This window comes from Haliaeetus albicilla, chromosome 2, assembly GCF_947461875.1.
Source record: "Haliaeetus albicilla chromosome 2, bHalAlb1.1, whole genome shotgun sequence".
Lineage (NCBI taxonomy): Eukaryota > Metazoa > Chordata > Aves > Accipitriformes > Accipitridae > Haliaeetus > Haliaeetus albicilla.
The window spans coordinates 25598102-25619276 of record NC_091484.1 but is presented as its reverse complement, the minus strand read 5'-3'; the positions used below and the strand labels follow the sequence as shown (position 1 = coordinate 25619276).

Genomic DNA, 21175 nt, shown 5'->3' with positions numbered 1-21175 from the left:
GGCTTTTGAACAGCCAGATGAGCTCATTGCTTTCCAACTGATCACATGCCTTGTGGCAGAATCATGCATACTCGCCACTCCTTATTTTCCTGTTGAAATGGATTCTTCAAAATATTTAAAAACCACTTTCTGATGTAAGTCAAGAGCTTCTATCTATTAAAGCAAAACCAGTGTCACTCTTAATCCCTGTGGAAGCTGTCAGTCCTAACACACCTACTAATAAAAAAAATTAAAATCTATTCTGAAGCAGATAAAGTGTGACTAAGCACAATGTCGATCCTTTGGTTCGTTTTCTTGCTACAAAAATGAGCTATGAGCTCATCCGTATTAAAAAAAAAAAGGTGCAAAAGTCAACAGAACTAGTTTCAGAAAACAGTTTGACAGGAAACCAAAATGAAGGTTTTAGTTACGTTGCCTGTTTGGCTTCCTGCCTTATTTCACATTTCGTGAGCTGTAGAACACAGAAAACACAATGATTTGGTTTGTATTTTCAAAATGCAACACACACAGGACCAGAAACTTCATTGCAATGATCCAGAATGGTGACGGTCCACGTGTCAGGACCCAGACAGAACCCTCCTCCAGCCTTCCCACTTGATTCTGAGACACTACACAAAGGCACTGTTTGAGAAGTTATAAACTGTCTATTTCACAGACTTTTATTGTGGAAACATTAAAAACCTGTTTTACTGTCTTATTGTACTGGAAAGTACCTAGTAAAGTGCACTTTATGAAGCAGTGTGCATTTTGCTTTATATTTTTTTTGATGTATTTTGCTTTTATGGCTATAGATTCCCTTGCAGATGTAGGACAAAGCCAACTGAGTACATTTTTACTTACTGTAAGCTGCTTACTTATATGTATACATCTGTACAGCCATACAGGACAGATCAAACACAATACTTGTGCTCAATCTGAAGCCCTCATCCTGCTATTGAGATCTGCTTCAGTGGACTTTACTGACTAGCAAGCTAATATGAGAACAAGGTTTCCCTAACCAGTAACTCACAGCATTGGAGCCCAAGTTAAAACACCAAGTTAAATGTGTATTATGTTACTGTAAATGAGTTGAGAGAAGGAGGGGACAGGACAAGACTAACAACATTTCAGCTCATGGCAATGTTTTAGCAGCATTATATGAGTATTTCACAAGCATAATACTTCCCCTAAGGTGCTTTTTGGCAGGGAAGAACAGATTCTCATATTAAAGAGATTTAAGAAGGAAGATGTGGAAGCAATCGTGTATCAGCAAGGTGTTAGGACAGCACAGTAATTCTAGTCTTACAGAAAAAAAGCACTAGAAAAAGTTATCAGTAAAATTCCAGCAATAATGCAACTAGTTGGACACAAAATTACGTAGGCAAGAGAAACAGATGTGATTATGGAGTAAACTGAGTAAGAGCTGGCATGGGACAAGCGCCGGCACAGAGAGGTTAACAAAGCAGAAAAGGCAAGGAGGACGGAAGTCTTAATGGGCATCAAAAGGAAGTTAACGAAGGCAGCTGAAGCAACGCCAGATTCAGAGTTTAGGACGAGGGATCTCCTTGTATTTCCTGTTAGAAAATCAGTGGGAGCAGTGTAAGGTGACTATGAGGGTGCGTTATCCAAATGCTGATACCTTTTGGATTTAGCAAAATCAAACCAATAGAAATCTGTGTTAAGCAAAAATCCACCACACTATCAGACAAGCAGGTCAAGTTTTTAAACAGCTCAGAGTGGGAGTGTATAAGGGTATGTGCAGATGCATTCTGGGTCAGTATCTTACTCCCCTCTGCAGTCTCTTCCAAGGACAGGATGGTTGCCAGGTTACTTTGTTCTTGATATGCTTTTTTACTATTTAATGACTCTTCCTATTTGTCAGATTCAGGCAAGCTGCATATCAGAAATACCTTTCTGCAGCTCAGGAGGAATATGTCTGTCAGTCATATGTGAAATGGTCTGCAATCTCAAAGAAATGACAGCAAGACAGTAACAGCTGTTTCCAGACAGCTCTGAGAAAAAAGTGTTATTATATTACTGGTATAGTAGTACAGAACTGGGTTAAGTCAGGAAAATTTACATGTACTCAATACAGTACCAGGGGATTCATTTTATGTTTCCTAGTGAGAGCTGTGGAGCACCAAGGTGGGTTGTGAAAAGCCTGGGTTACTAAAAGCTAACTCTAGAACCTGTTTCCAATTCAGCAAACTCCACGTGAATCCTTTTAACCTTCTGAAAATGATCTGTCTTCCTCCATTTGTACGAACTTACTATCCTGCACTTCAGGTTATTACTCTTGGAGGGAAAAAATATTTTTTTAATTCCAAATTGTGTTTCTTCTCGGATTTGTGAAGAGGGATTTCTGCATTCAGATTTTCAATTAAAATCTGCAACATCAATTAGCTTCTAGTCAGCCATATTCTTTACAGAAGCCTTCTTCAGCAAGGACTGAATTCAAAGAAATTCTTGCAAAAGAGCTATTGCAGTGACAGTTAAAATGCTGCCAAGACAATTACACCATTACAAATTCCAATAATTATATTTAATTTCAATATATCTTAAGATGTGTTTATCATCAGTATATATCTTTCATGTGCCGTATCTAATAAAAATTTAACAACTCACAATAAGCAGTTTCATATCCTTGTCTGAACAGCACAATACTGTACTACTACAAACTAAAAAAACCCCCAAATGTCTCAAATGGTGTCTGTATATTCCTCAGATACAAGGTTTCAGGAAGGAAACAGATTTCCTCATCCTGTCAGTGTTCATAAACTGCCAAGATATCAGCCGGATGAACTCTTCCCACACTGAGGGGCTACAGTCGCTTTTTATGTTATTAAGCGATAAACCAGTGTATTCACTGCACAATTAAGACCACTAGGTTGACACACCAAAATACTGAAAACTGTTCCTCCTCTAAGCAGGAGAAAGAACTCCTTCACAAACAAAATACCAGGTTATAATTGTTCAGCTGCTAAAAGGTGAGGCACTGCTCAAAGAGCATTCAAGCAGCTTTTCCTTCACTCAAACTGGAAATATGTACTGCCAATACTGAAGTACGCTCTTCAGCCAGCTCACAAAGAGACCAAACTCTTCATTTCTACCTGATGCATGAAAACAAGATGGTCACATACAAACTAAACCCCATGGGAGAATAATTCTTCAGCTGCAGAAGAAAAAAACTTGCTGTACCTTGAATCTATCTAATTTTACTTTAATTATACTTAAAAGTTGCACATTACATCAGAAGCATCCTCAGGATATCAAACTGCAGTTCTGAGTTTGCAAAGTTCATCAAGAAACTAACAAAGAAAACATAGTGGACTAAAAAGCTAAAATTTCAAATGAACTCTGATGCAACTCTTGCAAAGCAGGATAGCATTACTACAATCAAAATTACTTATGTCACTGATGCTAGTCCTTACTTAAAATGTCAAAAAAGCATCTTTAATTAACACTCTAAAATAGTCCTTGTAGTTTTCCTAGTCTTTTCATTAGTTGGTAATCATTAAGATGGACTGGTTTGCAGTTAAATCCAGCTGTAAAGAACTTCTTTGCTAACCAAGAGGATACCTATATACACATTTATACACTTAGTTTTAATTTTTACAAGCTATTGTATTAGAAAACACTGTTTCACAATTTTTTTTTTACATTTCATTGTCATCCATGTCAAATAGGTTTTAGATTGAAATGGAAATCAAGATGCAAAAAAGAATTTTTTGCTATTTAAATATAAATGCATTCAGAATGGAATTATTTAAGAAAATCTGTTAGATACTTAAAATTTATCATACCATGTTTTGCAGTTAAACATTGTTTTTTTGAGCAAAGGAGAATATTAATGTAATTACTGAATAAAACTAACAGTGTTAGATATTTTTGGTAATCAGAGCCTTCAAGAGTTTAATATTTATAGATACTAGCCTCTTTTGCCTAGCTTTTTATTCCAAAACTAGAAAAGGAAGAAAGATTGGCTGATTTCTTTCGATTTCCAGAACACCTGTCATTTCAACTGAAAAAAATACTATTTGCACCTGCGGAAGAGCTTCCAGTTGTCAAAAGTTATTTTATTACCTCCACAAAGCCTCATCTTAGCCAGAAAGTTCTATAGTTCTGTGGTTTAACTGCCTTCAAATCTTTGGCAGAATTAACTTAATACAATACCTTAAGTCAGGGTCTTATTATAGGTTGTCATTATTTCACATTTAGTTTTAAATTCTATCATAATTTCTTCTTAAATGTTTCTTGACAATAATCAGTGATCAGAAAAGCATAAAAGGAGAGATTACAATGCAGCATTAAAAGTATTATTCATGCTGTGAAGCACAATGCAAACAGTTGGAATTAATGAGAATGCTCTTTTCTTCTCTCTCTTTTAAGGCTGTAGTAAAATTAATATTAAGCATATGTCATTATGTAGTAAACACTTTCTAATGAGAAACACAAAAAAGAAAGCAAAATCCTTTTTCTTCAAAAAAAGCTTAAATACACAAGGAAGCATAATGTGGTTCAGAGTTAACCTAAGTCACTGTTCCTACCAGCCTTCCTACTCAACTGCAAAATTATCTGTTTGATAATAACTACATAGCTTCCAAGTTTCCCAGTTTCATTTTCCCCTTTAGAAAGAAAAATGCTCCTCCTTTTAATCACTAAATCAAACAAAAAGTAAAGGCTGCGTACAAGTTATTTTAGAATGAAATGTCAGTATTTAATTATAAATACGTTGCTTATGTGTTGTTTATTATTGGCAGCAGACAGAGGCCTCCATCAGAGTGTGGGGGTCCACTGCTATAGTTGCTATTTATAGAGCTAATAATATACAAAATCCTTTTCCTGACTAGTTTACGAGAGAGGAAGCAGCACTATCCCTACATTTAGATGCAAAGCCAAGGTACAAAAAGAGAGACTTACTGTAAGTGTGGATATGGAGAACTAAAGCACAAAGAAAACTAAATAGAGTATTTAGAAAGGTTGATTTTTTTAAATCAAAATTATTTAAAATAAGAAAGCATCATCACCTATACATAATAAAGTTTAAGAAATTGGTTACATCAGAAGAGCAACAAGAGTTGGTGGAACCAGATTCCAATTCAGAGAATGAACTTGGGGAATCTTTCTCTACACGACAGTTGGACATTTTTCACCAGAAATCCCAATCCCAGGACAGAATTACTAGATGTTGGCTATTTCAAAATAATACAGACTTCTTACCACAATGCGGTAGTTAAATGTACATACGTTCTCCTGATAAAATAGTTTAATAAGTTTGATGTAATGTAATGAAGATCATGCTAAAAGAGACTGGGATTTTCATGTTTAGTCATAACATTCTTCAGGTAATAATCACCACACTGAACTACAATGCACAGTCTTTGAGCCACACAAGCAAAATTTTATCTTTAAATGCAGGCAGAAGGTGAGGACAACACACTCCCAATTTTTATACACTACCTTTTCATTCTTACATCAGAAAGAGATCCAGCAAATGTTTTATCATTCTCATTCTCCAGTGATTTTAGTAGTAAGAAAAGACTTCCTTCTCTAACATTCAAAACATTACAGCATTAAGCTTTACCTTTGACAAGTTATTAGTTGAGACATCCTAGTGACGTCATTTTATCAAACATATTTGATAATTCTGTATTCCCTAACATGTATTTGAATTTCAAGTTCACAAGGCACTGTCTGTTTAAGTAATGAGCCCGGACCTCTTCTGCCTCCATCTCAACCAATGCAGAAAACAAAGTCATGGCAATTACTTCCATTTAAGTATAATTTTAATTAGACGGTACTTCATATTGTAAGATACTATTGACCAGTAGTTTTCTCCAGATGTCTGATGCCACTCTTTATTCTGAACAATTAAGGTTGTATTATGACATCTTAAAAACACTGGAAATGAAAACAGAAAAAAACCCGCTCTCCCTAATATATCTTGCTGTATGCTGAGTCTGTCCCTATGTTACTGCTTTGAACGTGAGCAGCCTTTCCTTGGCAGGTAACTTTACTACAGGGCCATGCACAACTCTGAAATACAAGCAATTTAGTAGCTCTGCTCTGTAAACACTTGAATGCACAAAGTTTTAGGACAACTGTTGAAAATAAAACTGTTAAAACAGCATCCAAAAGCTAATGTTAGGTCCAAAACCACATAGCAATTTGTGGCCAGTCTTAATGCAGAATATATTCCTATCTTCCCACATACGTCTTGGGACTTCTCCCAGTAAACCTTAAAAGCAATGGCTGAACTCTGGCATGCAGGTCTCTTATTTCACAGGCTTTAACTGTAGCAGCACCACGCAACTTAGCCCACCTGGGATTCAGAACTCAAGGTTTACAAGCGTGACAGATCTTAAAAAAGATTTCCTGTCTACCATTCCCACTTTCCACGAGAGGTTAATTTGCAGCATAACGTCCCTCAGTCTCTAGAGAATTCTACAAGAGTAGGGTTTTTATTGAATACTCCTTTAGTCTTTTTAGTATACAGCCCTCTGACATGGCTCGCTGTGGCTGAATTCCTGAAAGAAAATATTTGCAGTCCAAAGACTCTGAAACAGTTGTTTGAAAAAGGGCTGTTTCTGTCCTTACATTCAGCTCTTAATACTGCCATCCAGATGGCGGAGCAGCTAGCAGCTGACATGTGAATTCCTCATGCAAGTCCTGTCTTGACTTTTTTCCTTCCTTCTCCCTTTCTCTGCCTAGTCTCAAGAAATCCACCTTTCTATGCAAGGGGAAAGAAACTAAAGCAGAAAGAGAGATCTGGGAACACCACAATCTTCAAGTTTGTTTAGGAATTATGACAGAAAGGGACAAGACAAATGCAGAATTCAGGGTTAAGTGACACAGGTACTACGCTGAAGGCACTTTTGCAACCTTTTTACCTTTTTTCCTGGAACATCAATAAAAAGTTTATTTCTATAAATACCTTTCCACATCTCTGATGAAATGTGTGGAGCCATAGGTGCAACCATAATGCAGAGTGAAGCCAAAGCATCTTCAAATTCTGTGCTGTGGAGAATAAGAGGCCGAGAAGCTTGCTAAGTGAAAAGACAGAAGGAAAAGAAAATAAATTGTTAATATTCTGAGGTGGGGAGAAAGTAGTTTAAGAAAAAAATGCAGTAATAAAATCCAAAACCAATGTCTATGCTTAGGACAGCATAATTTCACAATAAATTGGAAACTTATGGTAAGTTCTGGAGAATTAAAATCGCAACTCTTGGTCACAGAGTGCTGCCCTCTAACACTTGGAAGCTGATCCTGAAGAGGCTGATGCAGACCCTTGGGGATCTGCTCTAATACAGGAGCTGAGCACAGAGCCACGTGGCCAACAGTGGCCGTCAAAAACATTTTGAGTGTCGCCTCTTCTAGAAGTGCAATCTTAGATAAAACCAGAGCTATCTGAGGAGAGGTGAAGTACTTGTATAAGAGAGTCAAACTGTGCTGAATGCAGCATGGGTTTTGTTGGGATGAGGTTCAGTTGTACAGGATCCTATAGTGGCTTAAGTAAAGCTTAATTTAATGACAAAGTGAGGTTTTAAAGCTGAAGGAAGCTTTGGGAATGAACAGTGCAGCACAGCCTTTTACAGTTTGATGTCCAGATTGCTTTAGTAAAGTGGTCAGCTTCTCTAGTTCAGAAAATTTTCAATTTCTTGCAGAAGGTGCTAGACTGACAAAATTTGAACCTTCATTTCTCTATTTATTTTATCTTAATAGAAAAGATACAGCACTAAAAGTAGCTGGATTAACTTTTTCCTTCTTTGCCTGTTTGAGAGATTACATCCCATGGTAAATTCAGATTCTGCGTTTATTTTGTAATTTGCTCCTCTAATGAATCAGCACAGAAAAATGTCAATACATGTTAGCTTATGAGAATTATTTGGTGAGTATGGTGAACACCCGTTCCTGTCTACTAGAAAATTGTCCAAAACCAGTGATTTGTTTGACATAGACCACAAATGTTGACAGACGACATCTTCTTATCACTGATACTAATGAGCTCAGTGCAAACTTGGTTTGAGTAAGTTTTAGTAACTACTCTCTGCTTTCTGTATTTAATCTTCACCCACCTCCCCACTTCCTCCTTTCAAAGGGGAGCAAAAGAGGAAGTGTCAGCATGCTATATGGAAACTTGTTCTTGAAAGATACTGCACTGACTTCACTGGTCAAGAAATATGCCAGTGTTTAAACATCTGGTTCTCTGTAGGATACTGATTCTTATTTATTTATTTTTTTTTAACATTCACTCATCACCATCCACCAGCCCAAAATGCATATGAATCACTGAGTTGGAGATAAAGAACCATGTGTCACCTTCCCAACAACACACAGTACCCCAGACTTAAGTTACCTCAATACAGCACTTACGCACACCCTACTTAACTTTCTTTTAAGTTCCTTTACTTTGCCAATAATCTCCTTGCAATCCATAAGGTATAAAATGCTATTTCAATAGAGAAGTTGAAAAATCCAGATTTATGACTTCTCATCTAGATCAGGTTACCATTGTATGCCTGAAGGATTGCTCAATCAGATCTAAGAGTAGTAGCAAAAATAACAATAATAGCTTATTGTATTTGCTCTATTGCCACTGGCTGATAAACAAGATAATCTAAATAAAAAATGCTAAAGACTTAAGTTATTGTTACATTTGTTTTAAAAAGGGGAATTTGCAAACTCTATTACTAGCAGACAGTTCAGTGGTGAAAGCTGTCTCTGAGGAATGTAAGATTATGTGTGATTTTCCTTGCAATAGCCCTTTTCTTTTAGTGAGAATGTTTGGTAATTCTATAATGTACTGCTATACCGAGCTACCTATGCAACTTGTTTAAAAACAAAAGAGAACAAAGAACAACGCTAAACAAAATGTATCCTTGTGAAATTACAGGATGCAGATGTAAACACCAGAACCTAGTGGCTCTAATACCATCAAGGTCTTCCTGCAAAACCGTGAGTTTCAGGGTCACAGTGATACTAGAACATGCTGCTTTTGAAGTGAATAATTCAACAAAGCTCTTGACTTAGTAGCAATGTTTATGACAGTACATGACTTATGGAAAGCTGGACCTATAGTTCAGGCAGCTCCTCCTTGTATAAAGACTTACAGGAACAGGGTCTGAGAGAAAAATACCTTCATTAATATCGTGTACTTACATGGAGTATATTAGTGAGGCTCATCAATCGGGAGATAGCTGCATTGAACAAATGATCCTTTGTGAAGTACTCTGTTACCTTGTATTAGAAGAAAAGGTCTGTCACTAATTACTTAAAATTCTCAAACATGGAATATTGGGTTTTTAAATGAAAAAGAATTATTGATAGTTGATTTCCATTTGTGGAACACACCCATCTTATCTCTTTCATGAAAATCACTTTGGCATGCAAACACATCATATATGCAATCACATGTGTATGGGAAAAAAAAAATCCTAAAAATTCAGTTGATTAGCTTTCCCTCTGTTTCAGGATTTTAAAAGCTTCAATCAATGCCAATGAGAAGTGTGTATTAGTAATCACCCTCTATTTCCTTTAATAAAGTATCTTCCATTTGCCCCTACAAGAGGCCTTCATATTTGTAAATCCAATTATGCTGGTGAAAGCCTGTCCACAGATTGCAAGATTATAATTCTAAAGTCTATTAAAAGACCTATAAGGTCCCTCACCACAGGGTTTAAATCAGGAGAAGTTTTTATCCGTAGAAAAATATTTTAAGTTAATTTTGCAGGTATTTATGTCTCAGAACTTCTGAGTCTTGGATAACTGAATTGACACTAATCACAGCATGAAACAATACATAAGAAGAGATGAACAATCATTTCAGTATTTTTTTTTTTTAGGATATGCTAATATATTTTCACCAACAACTTTTTTCATTCTATATGAGACAGCAGGCATCATAATGAGGTGTGAAACAAACAGATCAAAAGCTTTTGTTAGGGATAACCTGCATAACTCACCTACAGCTTTGCTACTGGAAGTGGAGTTACTTGAAACCCAGTTTGATAACATTTCAATGCCATAACATTTCATCCTTTAAGTGAGGCACAAAGCAGAGAAATTTTGCCAATCCAAATCTTACTACTTTGCAAAAAAGTTCTGTCCCATAGAATTTGTTGGTAAATAAAATTACTTGTACAGAGTAATTCACTTAAAAATTATGAGCTACCCATCTGGGGAAAAAGCTTTTGGCTCTAAGTCAAGCACACAGTTTTAGCATAAGCAGCAACTTATTTAGTCATTTACAAACTATGTAAGTGTTTCTTTTAACCTCAGAAATCACCAGATTCTTCTGCTCCCAGATCTTTCTGGCTTCAGCCTTCTCTTTCTTATTCAGAAGCTCAGGATTGGGCATGGTTCCTGAAGTCCTTGCTTCAATAAGTTTGGTTACAAGCGCCCAGAGGCGCGTCTGCCATCTCTGAACACCTGGCATAGCATCAGCTGAGATTAATGAAAGATTGCAGAAACAAATTTCAGTTACAATGAATGAATCCAAAACTTTAAAGAAAAGCAGAAAGGAAACTGAATGCTAGAATTAAACATTTTTTAAAAAGAAAACTGTATTTTAAATGAAAAATGTCAATGCAAATGCCTTTACAAATAATGCTGGGTTGCCTTAATGAAAAGAAATCAATAAGATAAAACAAAAGTATTTTTCTGCAATGACTTTAAAACATATATTTGCTGGTTTAAATATATAAATGTATAAACCAATAATATTTGCTATATCTGTAAAATAACCCTATGTTATGTCAATGTTAGAATGCTCACCTCGTGTTTTAATGACTCAACAAAACAGTTCTACATGCTCTCATTCTTCAAACTCGTGGAAGAATACAAACATACATATATACATACATGCATGCACACATTTATTAAATTGAGATGTTTCTTCTAAAATTTGATTTTAGAAATCACATATACTTTTGTTGCTACGAGATGCTACTGCACTAATGAGTATAGGCTGTTATCCTTGGTACCACCTTTTGACACAACTTCATTTGTGATGGGGAGATTATAAAGCTGTTCACCCTGTTAACTGATTGGTAATAAATTAAATTAATTTCCCCCAATTCGAGTCTGTTTTGCCCGTAATGGTAATTGGTGAGTGATCTCTTTCTGTCCTTATCTCGATCCACAAGCCTTTCATTGTATTTTCCCTCCGCTGTTCAGCTGAGGAGGGAAGTGATAGAGCGGTTTTGGTGGGCACCTGGCCTCCAGCCAAGGTTAACCCACCACAACTTGCCTGATTTCTTCAATTTAAACATTCACTAGTTTGTTATCATTAAGAAATTTAGACCAAAGCTTAAAGATTTAAGAGATGCTGTTCACCTACTTCCCATTTTTTTTCCCCTGGAAGTATCTTTAGGCTGCTGACATCTCCTTCTGTTCACGTCTTCCAATACTCTTCCAACATGACACGACTCCGAAATCCTTCTTTGTATTTCTCAAGTGGTAAACAGGTTGGTTTGAATGACTAAATGCATTTTTGCTAGCATTATACCTGCATGTGCTTAGCTTTCTTAAAAAATGTTTAACCAAGCTCTAGTATACTTTGCAACTAAGATTCCGTACTCACGATTCTCACACTAATTTAATTATCCCATTTTCAAGATGGAAAAGTACAGCAAAAAGATTGTGCATCACTGAATTAGCTGCTTCAGAGGGAATTATGTACCTGTGTACTGTTAGGGATGCAGGAGTTAAAGCTTGATTCCAAATCATCAGGTTTTTTTACGAGACCCTTTCATCTGCCTAGCTCTGTATGGTTGTGAATACATGGTGACAGAAAGTAAACTGAGAAAAGTCATAAAGCCCACTCCTCCAGTACATTCCATAATGCAATAATAGATAAATGAACATATATGAATGTAAAGGGTGACAGACACCAGCTTAGAGATACCAATTGAAATAATGCTTAGTGCAGGCTGAACTAGGTAGCAAGAAGCTAACACCAGAAAGAATGAAGAAGTACCAGGCATGGAGTGTTTTATTAAAGCCTTATGCAACAAGAGGGCTAGATTTAAATGTATGCATAAGACATTAAAAAGTATGAACCACAGTAGATAAAAGAAATTAAAATCTGTCAGTGTGACAAATTGCATGATGGCAGTAAATAAGTGCGTAGGAGGGTAAATCTTATTCAAGAAATAAGCTCATAAAAATGTCATGTACGTACAAATATTAGTTACTAGGAACTCTGATTATCTTCTAATGAGATTATTCTGAGAAGTATTTCATAGTCCAGCTTACAAAAGCTATTGCATACATGTGTAAATAATGGAAATAATAAAATATTGCAAAGTTTTATCTGTAAACTGGTATGATTTAAGCAGCAGCTTATAATGAAGAAAATAATCTTGAAACAATCATTTTCAATCAATTGTCACTAATAAAAAAATAAGAGAATGAGGTCCAAGTTTGCAGAAGAAAATATCACTTAAGAGTACTTTCCATACACGCTTTTAGCTCCTAAGAGGTAAGCTGCTTGCAATAATCTTGCAAGCCTGCCTCTCAGTGACAGCTTTGTGACCCGCTCTCTTTTAAAAGAAACAAACAATAAAACCTGCTCATTATACTTTTTTGATTCAATTGTTCCAAAACTTGGGCATCAAGATCTGTATTAATTTTGTGTTTAAAATTTTACACACTAGAAAAAACCAAACCAAACACAAACAACAGAAACAATCCAACTTACTTTTAGCATCCCACAAAATATCTTGTTCTGGAGGAGCAGCAAACAGAATGTAAAGACGTAGGGTGTCAATGCCATACTCTTTGACTAATTCTTCAGGGTCTATTCCATTGTGCTTAGATTTGCTCATTTTTTCCCAAGCAACTTGGAGCTTCTCACCAGTTTTTAGGTGAACTGGTTCAGTTCCTAAATATTAAGACAGACGCAAAATATTAAACCAAATTTTGCTCATTTGTAACAGCAATTAATTTTGTTCTCTAAGCATAAGAAGAAACAACTATTTCTAGTGGGGTTTTTTGGTTTCCAAACAGCTTAAAGAGGAAGAACAACCATTGTAAACACCCTCTTCCCTCCCAGGTTTTTCCTATTTTAATGTTTTAACACAAGTAATATTCCAGTGCTTCCATTGCATCATGACAGAAAGTCTCCTTCTACCATGTGGAAGCTGTATCTGGCACTCATCCTATGCACTACCTTGACAGCCCCTGAGATTTAAGCATTGTTATAACCTGACATTTAAAACCTCCTAGATGGGTGTACTAATTTGGTACAATTCTGACCTGCACTTAGCTTTTACAAACACAAGATTTTATGTTTCAATTGCAGTAAGTTATCCTGACAACGTGCCTTCTGTTGCATGGATTTAGAGATGGAGAGGGGCATTTACACTGATAAAGGTGCAACCCAGCAAAATCACCTGCTACAAAAAAGCCCTAGCTTTTCTGGAAGAAAATAGGATAGTAGACAGTGGTAACCATAAGGGGTTTGTTTTGTTTGTTTGTTTAACTGACTTATGGCTTTGTATATAGCAGAACAACAGTGAAAACAAGGTTCCATGAGAGGGGAGTGTTTAAGGGAGGCAAATATGACCAAAGCACTCTTGTTGCTATGGGTCCCCAAGCCAGGACTTGCCGCTCCAGCTTATGCAGTGAAGCCACTGTTAAGAATCTGAGAAACAGCACTTTTTCCTATACACGTTTTACATTCCCAATATCTACTGAATATACCAACATCTGCGTTAGCTTTGCCACAATGTTTTTGTAGGTCATCTGTTTGCTGGGACTACTAGCTCCACTCAGCAAGCTGCTGAGCACTGTCTTAACAAAACTGACTTCTGATCTTTTGGACTATACTGGAGCTAAAATAATACCAGAGCACTGTTGCTGTGTTTGGATGCAATTAAAAAGCTGCTGGGTTAGTAGCGTCTCAGCAGTGCATATGAATCCAAAACTCACAGAAGTCGCTTTCCAGTTTAAATATTACAAGGATTAATTTTCTCTTCTAAATTTTCCCAGCACTGAGACTTGTACACTGAAGCAGTCCCTGACTTTCTCGATACACCTATGCCAATTTTCCCATGCAGTCTCTCTTACCAGTGAGATCAACCTCTTCTCTCTTCAAACACTGGCCTGTTGTTGTTAGCCTGAATGTCTGATTCTTGATAAGACCTTGAACCAAGAGTTTACAGAAAGGCTCCCTAAGGATGGAAGGAAAAAGAAACTTGTCTGTTGAAAAGAGCTGTCAAAAGCATACTTTATGATAAGCCTCAGGTGTTGAGCCAATCAGGCACAATTATTTAATGCAACAAGAATGTCAAGCTCACTATACATAAATGGTTGTCACCTTAGAAAAAGTACTTTGTGCATTTATTCATGGCGCCTGGCTGGCAAGTATAAGTATTTATTTGTATTCTGCACACATTCTTGCATCCTGACTTAGTACTGAGTTATTCTAACGTCACTTTTCAAATTAGCACATGGATAATACAAAAAAGTTTCTTGGCCAACAATGCAATTTCACTAACTTCAAGCTAAATCCCCATGTGTAAAAACATTCAAGTACCTGACCTCACTGCCTTACAAATATTTAGTTCTAGCGCTGAACAAATCAAAATCTCGCTGCACATTTCTTTCTATAAACGGAGAAGATAGTTTCTCTAACATTAGCACTTGCATGCCTTGTCCCTTTGCAGAACTAGCCATGAAACCTAGCTGTAAGGAAACAAGTACACTAGAAAAACAGCAATGCTGGAAAGTTATTATGTTAGCGGATCATTTTTTTAGCATCTTGAACATTAAAACTTTACTTTTCTAACAAAATTTACATCAGGAAGAGTAAACTGTCATCAAATGTGTGTATGATAGAGCTAAAAAGAACCTTAAAAGCACCAAAGCTAAGGGCAGTAGTGCGCACACACATAAACTCTAAGTAAGCACTGCTCTAGTTGGCAAATACATTATTGCGGCCACCTCCTTTAATGATCTTGCATTTCTAATTCAAGTCAGATGTCTGTCACTGTTTCCACTAAAAAAAAGACAACAAAATTAATCTCTAGAATTTTGGTTGCCACTCAATAGGCCAGGAAAGTAAGGCAGTTCTAACAGCAACCCCAAGAAGAGCAGGGGCCAGGGAGGAGGTATGGAGCCAGATGCAGAAGGCATACACAGTCTGAGGAGCCTCTTCATGGGACCCCCAACACAAAGACATTGGTGACCATCATTTTGGAGGACGTGCTAATCAGCGCTGGTTACTACTGACTTGCACCTCCTACTGCTCACGTGTGCTCAATATTAAGCAATCTGAATCCTCCACACTTCCACCTAACGACACCCCACATATCTACCAAAACAACTTATGTAAAAAGAATGCATTACTCCTATTTACATATTTTTTAAAAAGCAAGAATAAATCCATCTAAAGAAGAAATGGTAAAACCAGACTTCCACATTTTACTTCACATGTACAAAAAAGTCATAATCCAAAACACCACTCACTTTTAAGGAGTTAATTTATTATTTTACATTATTAGGAAATATAAATTATATGACATCTCATGATTTAAAACACAGTAATTTATTTAATAATATAGTTAAAATATTATTAAATTATATAACAATTATGCATGTTTTAACTGTATTAAAGCAGATATCTTCCAAGTACTAGTCTTTAAATCCTTTGAAGACTCTGAATTAAGGAGATATTTGAAAGAAAAGCCTTAAACTGGAAGAGAGAAAGTGACAGGCTTCATACTTTAACATATTCATGTTTGAACATGAGTTTCCTTCCTTGCATATTTTGTACACTTCTAAATATTGTGCAAGTACTGGCACATAGTGGCATACCATTCAGTCATCAAGCAGTATACGTTTCTGCCATGCCACCTGGTTTTATCAACAATGTTAAGTAAGACTTGCAATTCAAGCATCTCCCTAAATATTTTCCAGACAATATTTCACAGGCTGCCTGAAAAACACTGTTGTTTTGAAATAAATTAAAGGAACTTAAAGAGTGAGAACTGAAGTCAAATTTAGACAGTACATACAAGAAAAAGTATTTAAAAAATAGGAGGCAATAATTGTCTAAAATCTCAAATTACTATCTCAAATTTTCCATGTGAACTAGAAGATGAAAATCAGGAAAAAAAAAATCTTGTAATCCTATTGTCAACAAATGGTGGAAAAATGCTTCAGGACATAACTGTTCAGGATAAGTTTCTTCTGCAAACTAAAGACCTTACACCAAGGAAGAATAAAAAGAATTTTTCCCCCCATCATTCAGTACTTCAGTTTAAGATCTCAAACAGTTATTAAAATAGCTACACTATCTAAAATAAAGCTAATGAGGTAGCCAGAACATCCAGATCAGATAGGGCTCTCCAGTGGAAGTGATTTTTCAAGGAACACTTATTTTTAATGACAAAGAGTTAGTTCAGATCACACGTCAAGTTATTAAAAGCTGAATGCAGGAATGAGCATTTCCTATTTTTGTTTATGCTGACAGAGGCTACAAAAATGCAATACAAAATACATTACCAAGTATGGGGAACCCCCCTCCCCCACATGTTCCTAGTGGGAGACCACAGGAGAATGGAGACATGCCCAAAATGAGAAAGCCAGAGCCCATCTAATAAACACAGGGCTGGGAAACAAACTGAGCCCTGTACTGAATTTCTCCTGAAGCGCAGTGATTTTGCCAGTGCTGTGGCTCCATCTTATGCTCACAGGCAGAGTTACACTTTAATTTACATTAATAAAACTGCACACCTAAACTCCTCCCCTTCGAAGAAAGTGATGCATTTCTTGGCTGCGGAAGGGAACTGCCAAGACACCACAGCACATCAGGTGTGATACAATTCTGATCAAAATACTGCAGCACCCAGTCGTGGCGTGGTGTCATAAATACCTCCTGAGCCATAGCACTGCAAACAATGGAAATTAAGCTATGTTCAGACAGACAGACATTTCCAGCACAGTAAACAAAGAGGCAGCTTGAGTTTCTTTGAGTGCTTGATCACATTTCAGATTGTAAGGATGCTGGAACAGGATATGCCTTCACCTGCCTGTGAAGTCTGTTTGTGCCCATGCTGGAGTATGGGCACTGTGGCCTTAGTTGTGTGCAGCTTTTGATCATGTTGTACGTCAGATGGGGCCCCACCTGTGAAGTCTGCCTGACACCTCTGGGAAGGATCAGCTGTGCTAGCCACAAAGTTTGTAATCCATCTTTTTCCTTTCAGTAATGTTCATAGACAAGTTCATCTCTATGACAGACCAATTTCTCTATTCAGGAGCACGCAATGGATGGATGAACAAGCATGACTGGCAGATCAGGATCTCCTGCTCAGTGCCACATCCTCACGCTCCTTGCCCTGCTCCGTGCAAGGTGAGTTGTGGGACTTTCAATCCAATTACAAATGACCTGGCTGGAAGGACTCTGTGAAGCCTGCAACAGTGATCAACAGCAGACTTGGAAGAAGGGATAGCCCTAGCAAGGAAGCTGACTGCGTGCATTTGCATCCTGCACCTTCAGAAAGGCCAAGAGAGCCCGATGCTGTGCCCTGGAGTGAAGACAAGATCTTGGTCAGTCACTGTCTGATGAGTTCAGGTTCCTGTGAAACCTGCTGTTAGGTCTAGCTGTAACAACCTGGCAACCCTGTGGAAGGCCAGAACAGAAGCAATTGAAGGATGTGGAAGCTGATAATTTTAGGCAGAAAAAAGATCAAACGGTATTGAATGTTTTAAGATTCTACACAGTCAATAGCTGAGTGCTTTTACTTAAAATCAACACTCATGATAAAGTCCCCAATGAACATAGAGAAGCTCTAACATCCTTCCTTCACAGAATAAGCCATTTCTCTCACACACTATCTTCTTTTATTCTGTAATACAGCTATGTGAAAATAGTGCCTCCTTACTTCACAGATTTGCTATCAGTTAGATCTGCTGACTTAATGGCAACAACAAACTTTTTTATTGCTTTACAGTCCTTCAGGGAGAATGTGCTAGATCCCATTTCCAGTTATTCATCAGACAGAACAGACTACTAAAGTCTAGGGAAGAGCCAAATTCTGTGTAACTTGTACTTGCAGTAACACAGTTGAGCAGATGTAACCTAGTGTGTCAGCACACACTTGCCATGGTGGATTAAGCTGGAACAGATGAGGAGGTTGCTGGTCCCAGCTGCCTACCTGGCCCCTCTCCCAGCAGTGGTCACAGCTGGGAGGGCTGACGGGCTTGTGAATTAATTCTAGAACCAATGCACTGTACAGACCAGATTGCTAAAAAAAAAAAAAAAAATGACATCAATTTGGGCTTAATCTGTTCTCACATGTATCAATACCCAGAGGGTGCCATTTATTCTGCCTTGGCATTACTGAGGAAATGAGTGACATTTCGCACCATCTCCAGTTCAATGCATTAATTAAAAAAAAAAAAAAAAGAAAAAGTAAAAGATCATGCCCCATCTTCAGGGGATATTTAAACTGCATTGACACCTTTACAATTTTAGATGTCTGCAAGCACTGCATTTTCTATGAAAGCATGTGTGATGTCTGTATATGCCTATTTTATGTATGATGCCTATAATATTTCTATAATAATGAAGTACATCATATTTGAAGAGATTGCTTTGCAAATCTAAACTATGGAATTTTTAACTTTTGTTTTCAGCCTCATTATTATATTAATAGCCATTAGTACAGAATTAAAGTCTATCAGGAAATATTTCAATGGATTTGAAAGTCAGAGGACAGATGCCAAACAATGAAAATTTCCATGAAGAAAACCTATCAAAATGAAAAATTAATACAGATTAATAGGGGAATCATAAAAATATGTCAGGATACTAGATAACACTTTAAATGGTGGCAGTTCTCATTAAGTGAGATATAGCAGAATTTTACTAATTCAATCAGTGAACAAAACCTGAGCTACTAGAGAAAGACTGAAAATGCACAAGAGGGCAGTGTTTTTTAACATTTTTATGTTCTCTCTCAGAGCTGTGGTCTTTGACACCATGACTTTAAGCTTCCTAACAATAAGCTTGTTGTTTCTAATCACCCTTTTCACATCTGTCAGACCAGCCCTTGAGCCGTCCTAACAGAAGACTGAGCAAAAGTGGCTTCTGACCAATGCTAAAACATTTAAAACGTGGTAATATTTATAAAGGAGTTGCGATTTCTATATCAAACAAAATCCTAATTTGACTTCATGGCTTAAAAGCACCTAATGCTTTAACTTGTGTAGAGCTAAAGCAAGCAATTTTGTGCATGATGATGAATTTGTTACAGTCATCTTGCAGTCTGAGCACATGTATAAGCAGTACAAACCACAGATCCTAGGGGCAATGCTGTAACGTTTCTCCACATGTGCAATGTTCTTGACATTGTGTATGGCGTCAAAGGAATTCTCCACAGTCTTGCAAACTACTTCTACAGAAAGCAATTTTGATCTCTGCTATTGGCACTAGACATAGTCAGTGCTTCTTAAGCATTTTTTTTTGATTGAAGTTAGAGTTTTCTTCTTCAATTTACCATATTTAGCCCAGTCTACACTACACAGCTTTGGTGCTACTGCTCTGTCACAGCGCAGTGTGAACAAAACACATTCCAAATTAATACAGCTACAGAATCACAGAGTCTTAAAATAATGTAGGTTGTTAGGGACCTTTGGAAGTCATTTGGTCCAACTCCTTTCTCACAGCAGACCTAACTTCAGGTTGCTGAGGGCCCCGTCCAGATGAGTTCTGGAAATACCCAGTGATGGAGATCCCACAACCTCTCTGGTCAAGCTGTTCCAGTCTGATCACCTTCACTGCCAAAACTATTTTCCTTCTGTCCAGCTGGACCTTGCTGCAATCTGTGACTGTTAGTCCTTTCCTTTCTCTGTACATCTCTGAGAAGAGTCTGGTTCTGCATTCTCTATAAACGTCCTTTAGGTAGCAGTAGGCTGCAGTTACATTCCCTCCTTAGCCTTCTCTTCTCCATGGTGAACACAGCCAACTCCCTTAGCCTTTCCTTGTATGCCATATGCTCCAGCCCCTGACTATCTTAGTGCTCCTCCACTAGATCCTCTTCAGTTTGACAATGTCCCTCACACTAGGGGGGGCTCAAAACTGGACACAATATTCCAGATGTGCCTTCCCAAGTGATGAGCAGAGATAATCAAAGCTGGACATGGTTTTGCTAATGCAGCACAGTATACCCTCACGCCAACTGCTGACTCACATCTAACTTGGTGTTCACCACCCTTCTCTAAAGCCCTTCTCTGTCAATCTTCCCCACATAGTCGGCACAGCCCCAGCTGTTTCTGTGGGTAATCTGCTCCATGTACGTGAGATTGATGTCAGCACTTCAGACTTGGTTCTCCAACTCACCAAACTCCTCTGCGTAGCAGCCCTGCCATCCAGAGTATCAATGGCTTCTCTCAGTGTCCAGTGATCAACGAACTTGCTGAGGGTGAGCACTTTGTTGCACTGCCCAGGTTGGTGATGAAGACTTTAAATAGAATTGGTCTCAGCAGCGAGTCCTGAGGAATACCACTTGCAAGCAGCTGCCAGTCAGACTTTGAACATGGACCCTCTGAGCCTGATGATCCAGACAGTTTTTCCATCAATGCTGCAGTCCACCCATTCAGCCTGTATCTCCCCAGTTAGACTACAAGGATGCCGTGGGAGAACTTGTTCAGAGCCTTGCTAAAGTCATGGTAAAAGATATGCCCAGCTCTCTCCTCATCCACAGAGGGAATCATCTCACCATAGAAGGAAGGCAGATCAAGCTGGGCATAATTTCCTCTTGGTAAATCCATGGTGGCTACACTCTTTTATGTGCCTGGAACTTGTACGTGTCTGGTTTACTTAAGTGATCACTAGCTCAATCCTACTCTACAGTGGGTAGTACCTCTCTCCTTCGAAGTCTCCTACTAAGCACAGACTTTGACAGCAAAAGCCAAGGTAAAGATTGTCCTTTGCTACTAGGCTCTTTGTCTGATTTTGCATCAGGCCAACATTTTCCTTGACGCTCTTTTCAATGTATCTGCAGAAGTCCTTCTCACTACCTTCAGATACTTCACCAGTTTCAATTCTAGATGAGCTATGGCCTTTCCTAATTCTACCCTGCCTACCCAGTCGATGCTTCCACATTCCTCCAGGGATAGCCCATCGTCATTTCCACTTTCCATGCACTTCTTTTAGTGCTTGAGGTCACTCAGTAGGTCCCTTCTCAGC

General features: G+C 37.7%; 1 protein-coding gene across 3 annotated transcripts in view; it reads right to left on the bottom strand.

Moving 5' to 3' along the window:
* LARS2 (leucyl-tRNA synthetase 2, mitochondrial) overlaps positions 1-21175 on the bottom strand; it is an 88331-nt gene that overhangs the window by 7594 nt on the left and 59562 nt on the right. For all 3 annotated transcript variants that reach the window (XR_011329497.1, XM_069811209.1, XM_069811219.1), the window contains 5 exons: positions 14050-14153; positions 12680-12862; positions 10253-10422; positions 9139-9216; positions 6914-7025 (listed from right to left, as the gene is read on the bottom strand). Coding sequence is in view for 2 of the 3 variants with exons in the window: in XM_069811209.1 (XP_069667310.1) it covers positions 6914-7025; positions 9139-9216; positions 10253-10422; positions 12680-12862; positions 14050-14153 (647 nt within the window). In the remaining variant the exon portion in view is untranslated. The remainder of the gene's footprint in view (positions 1-6913; positions 7026-9138; positions 9217-10252; positions 10423-12679; positions 12863-14049; positions 14154-21175) is intronic.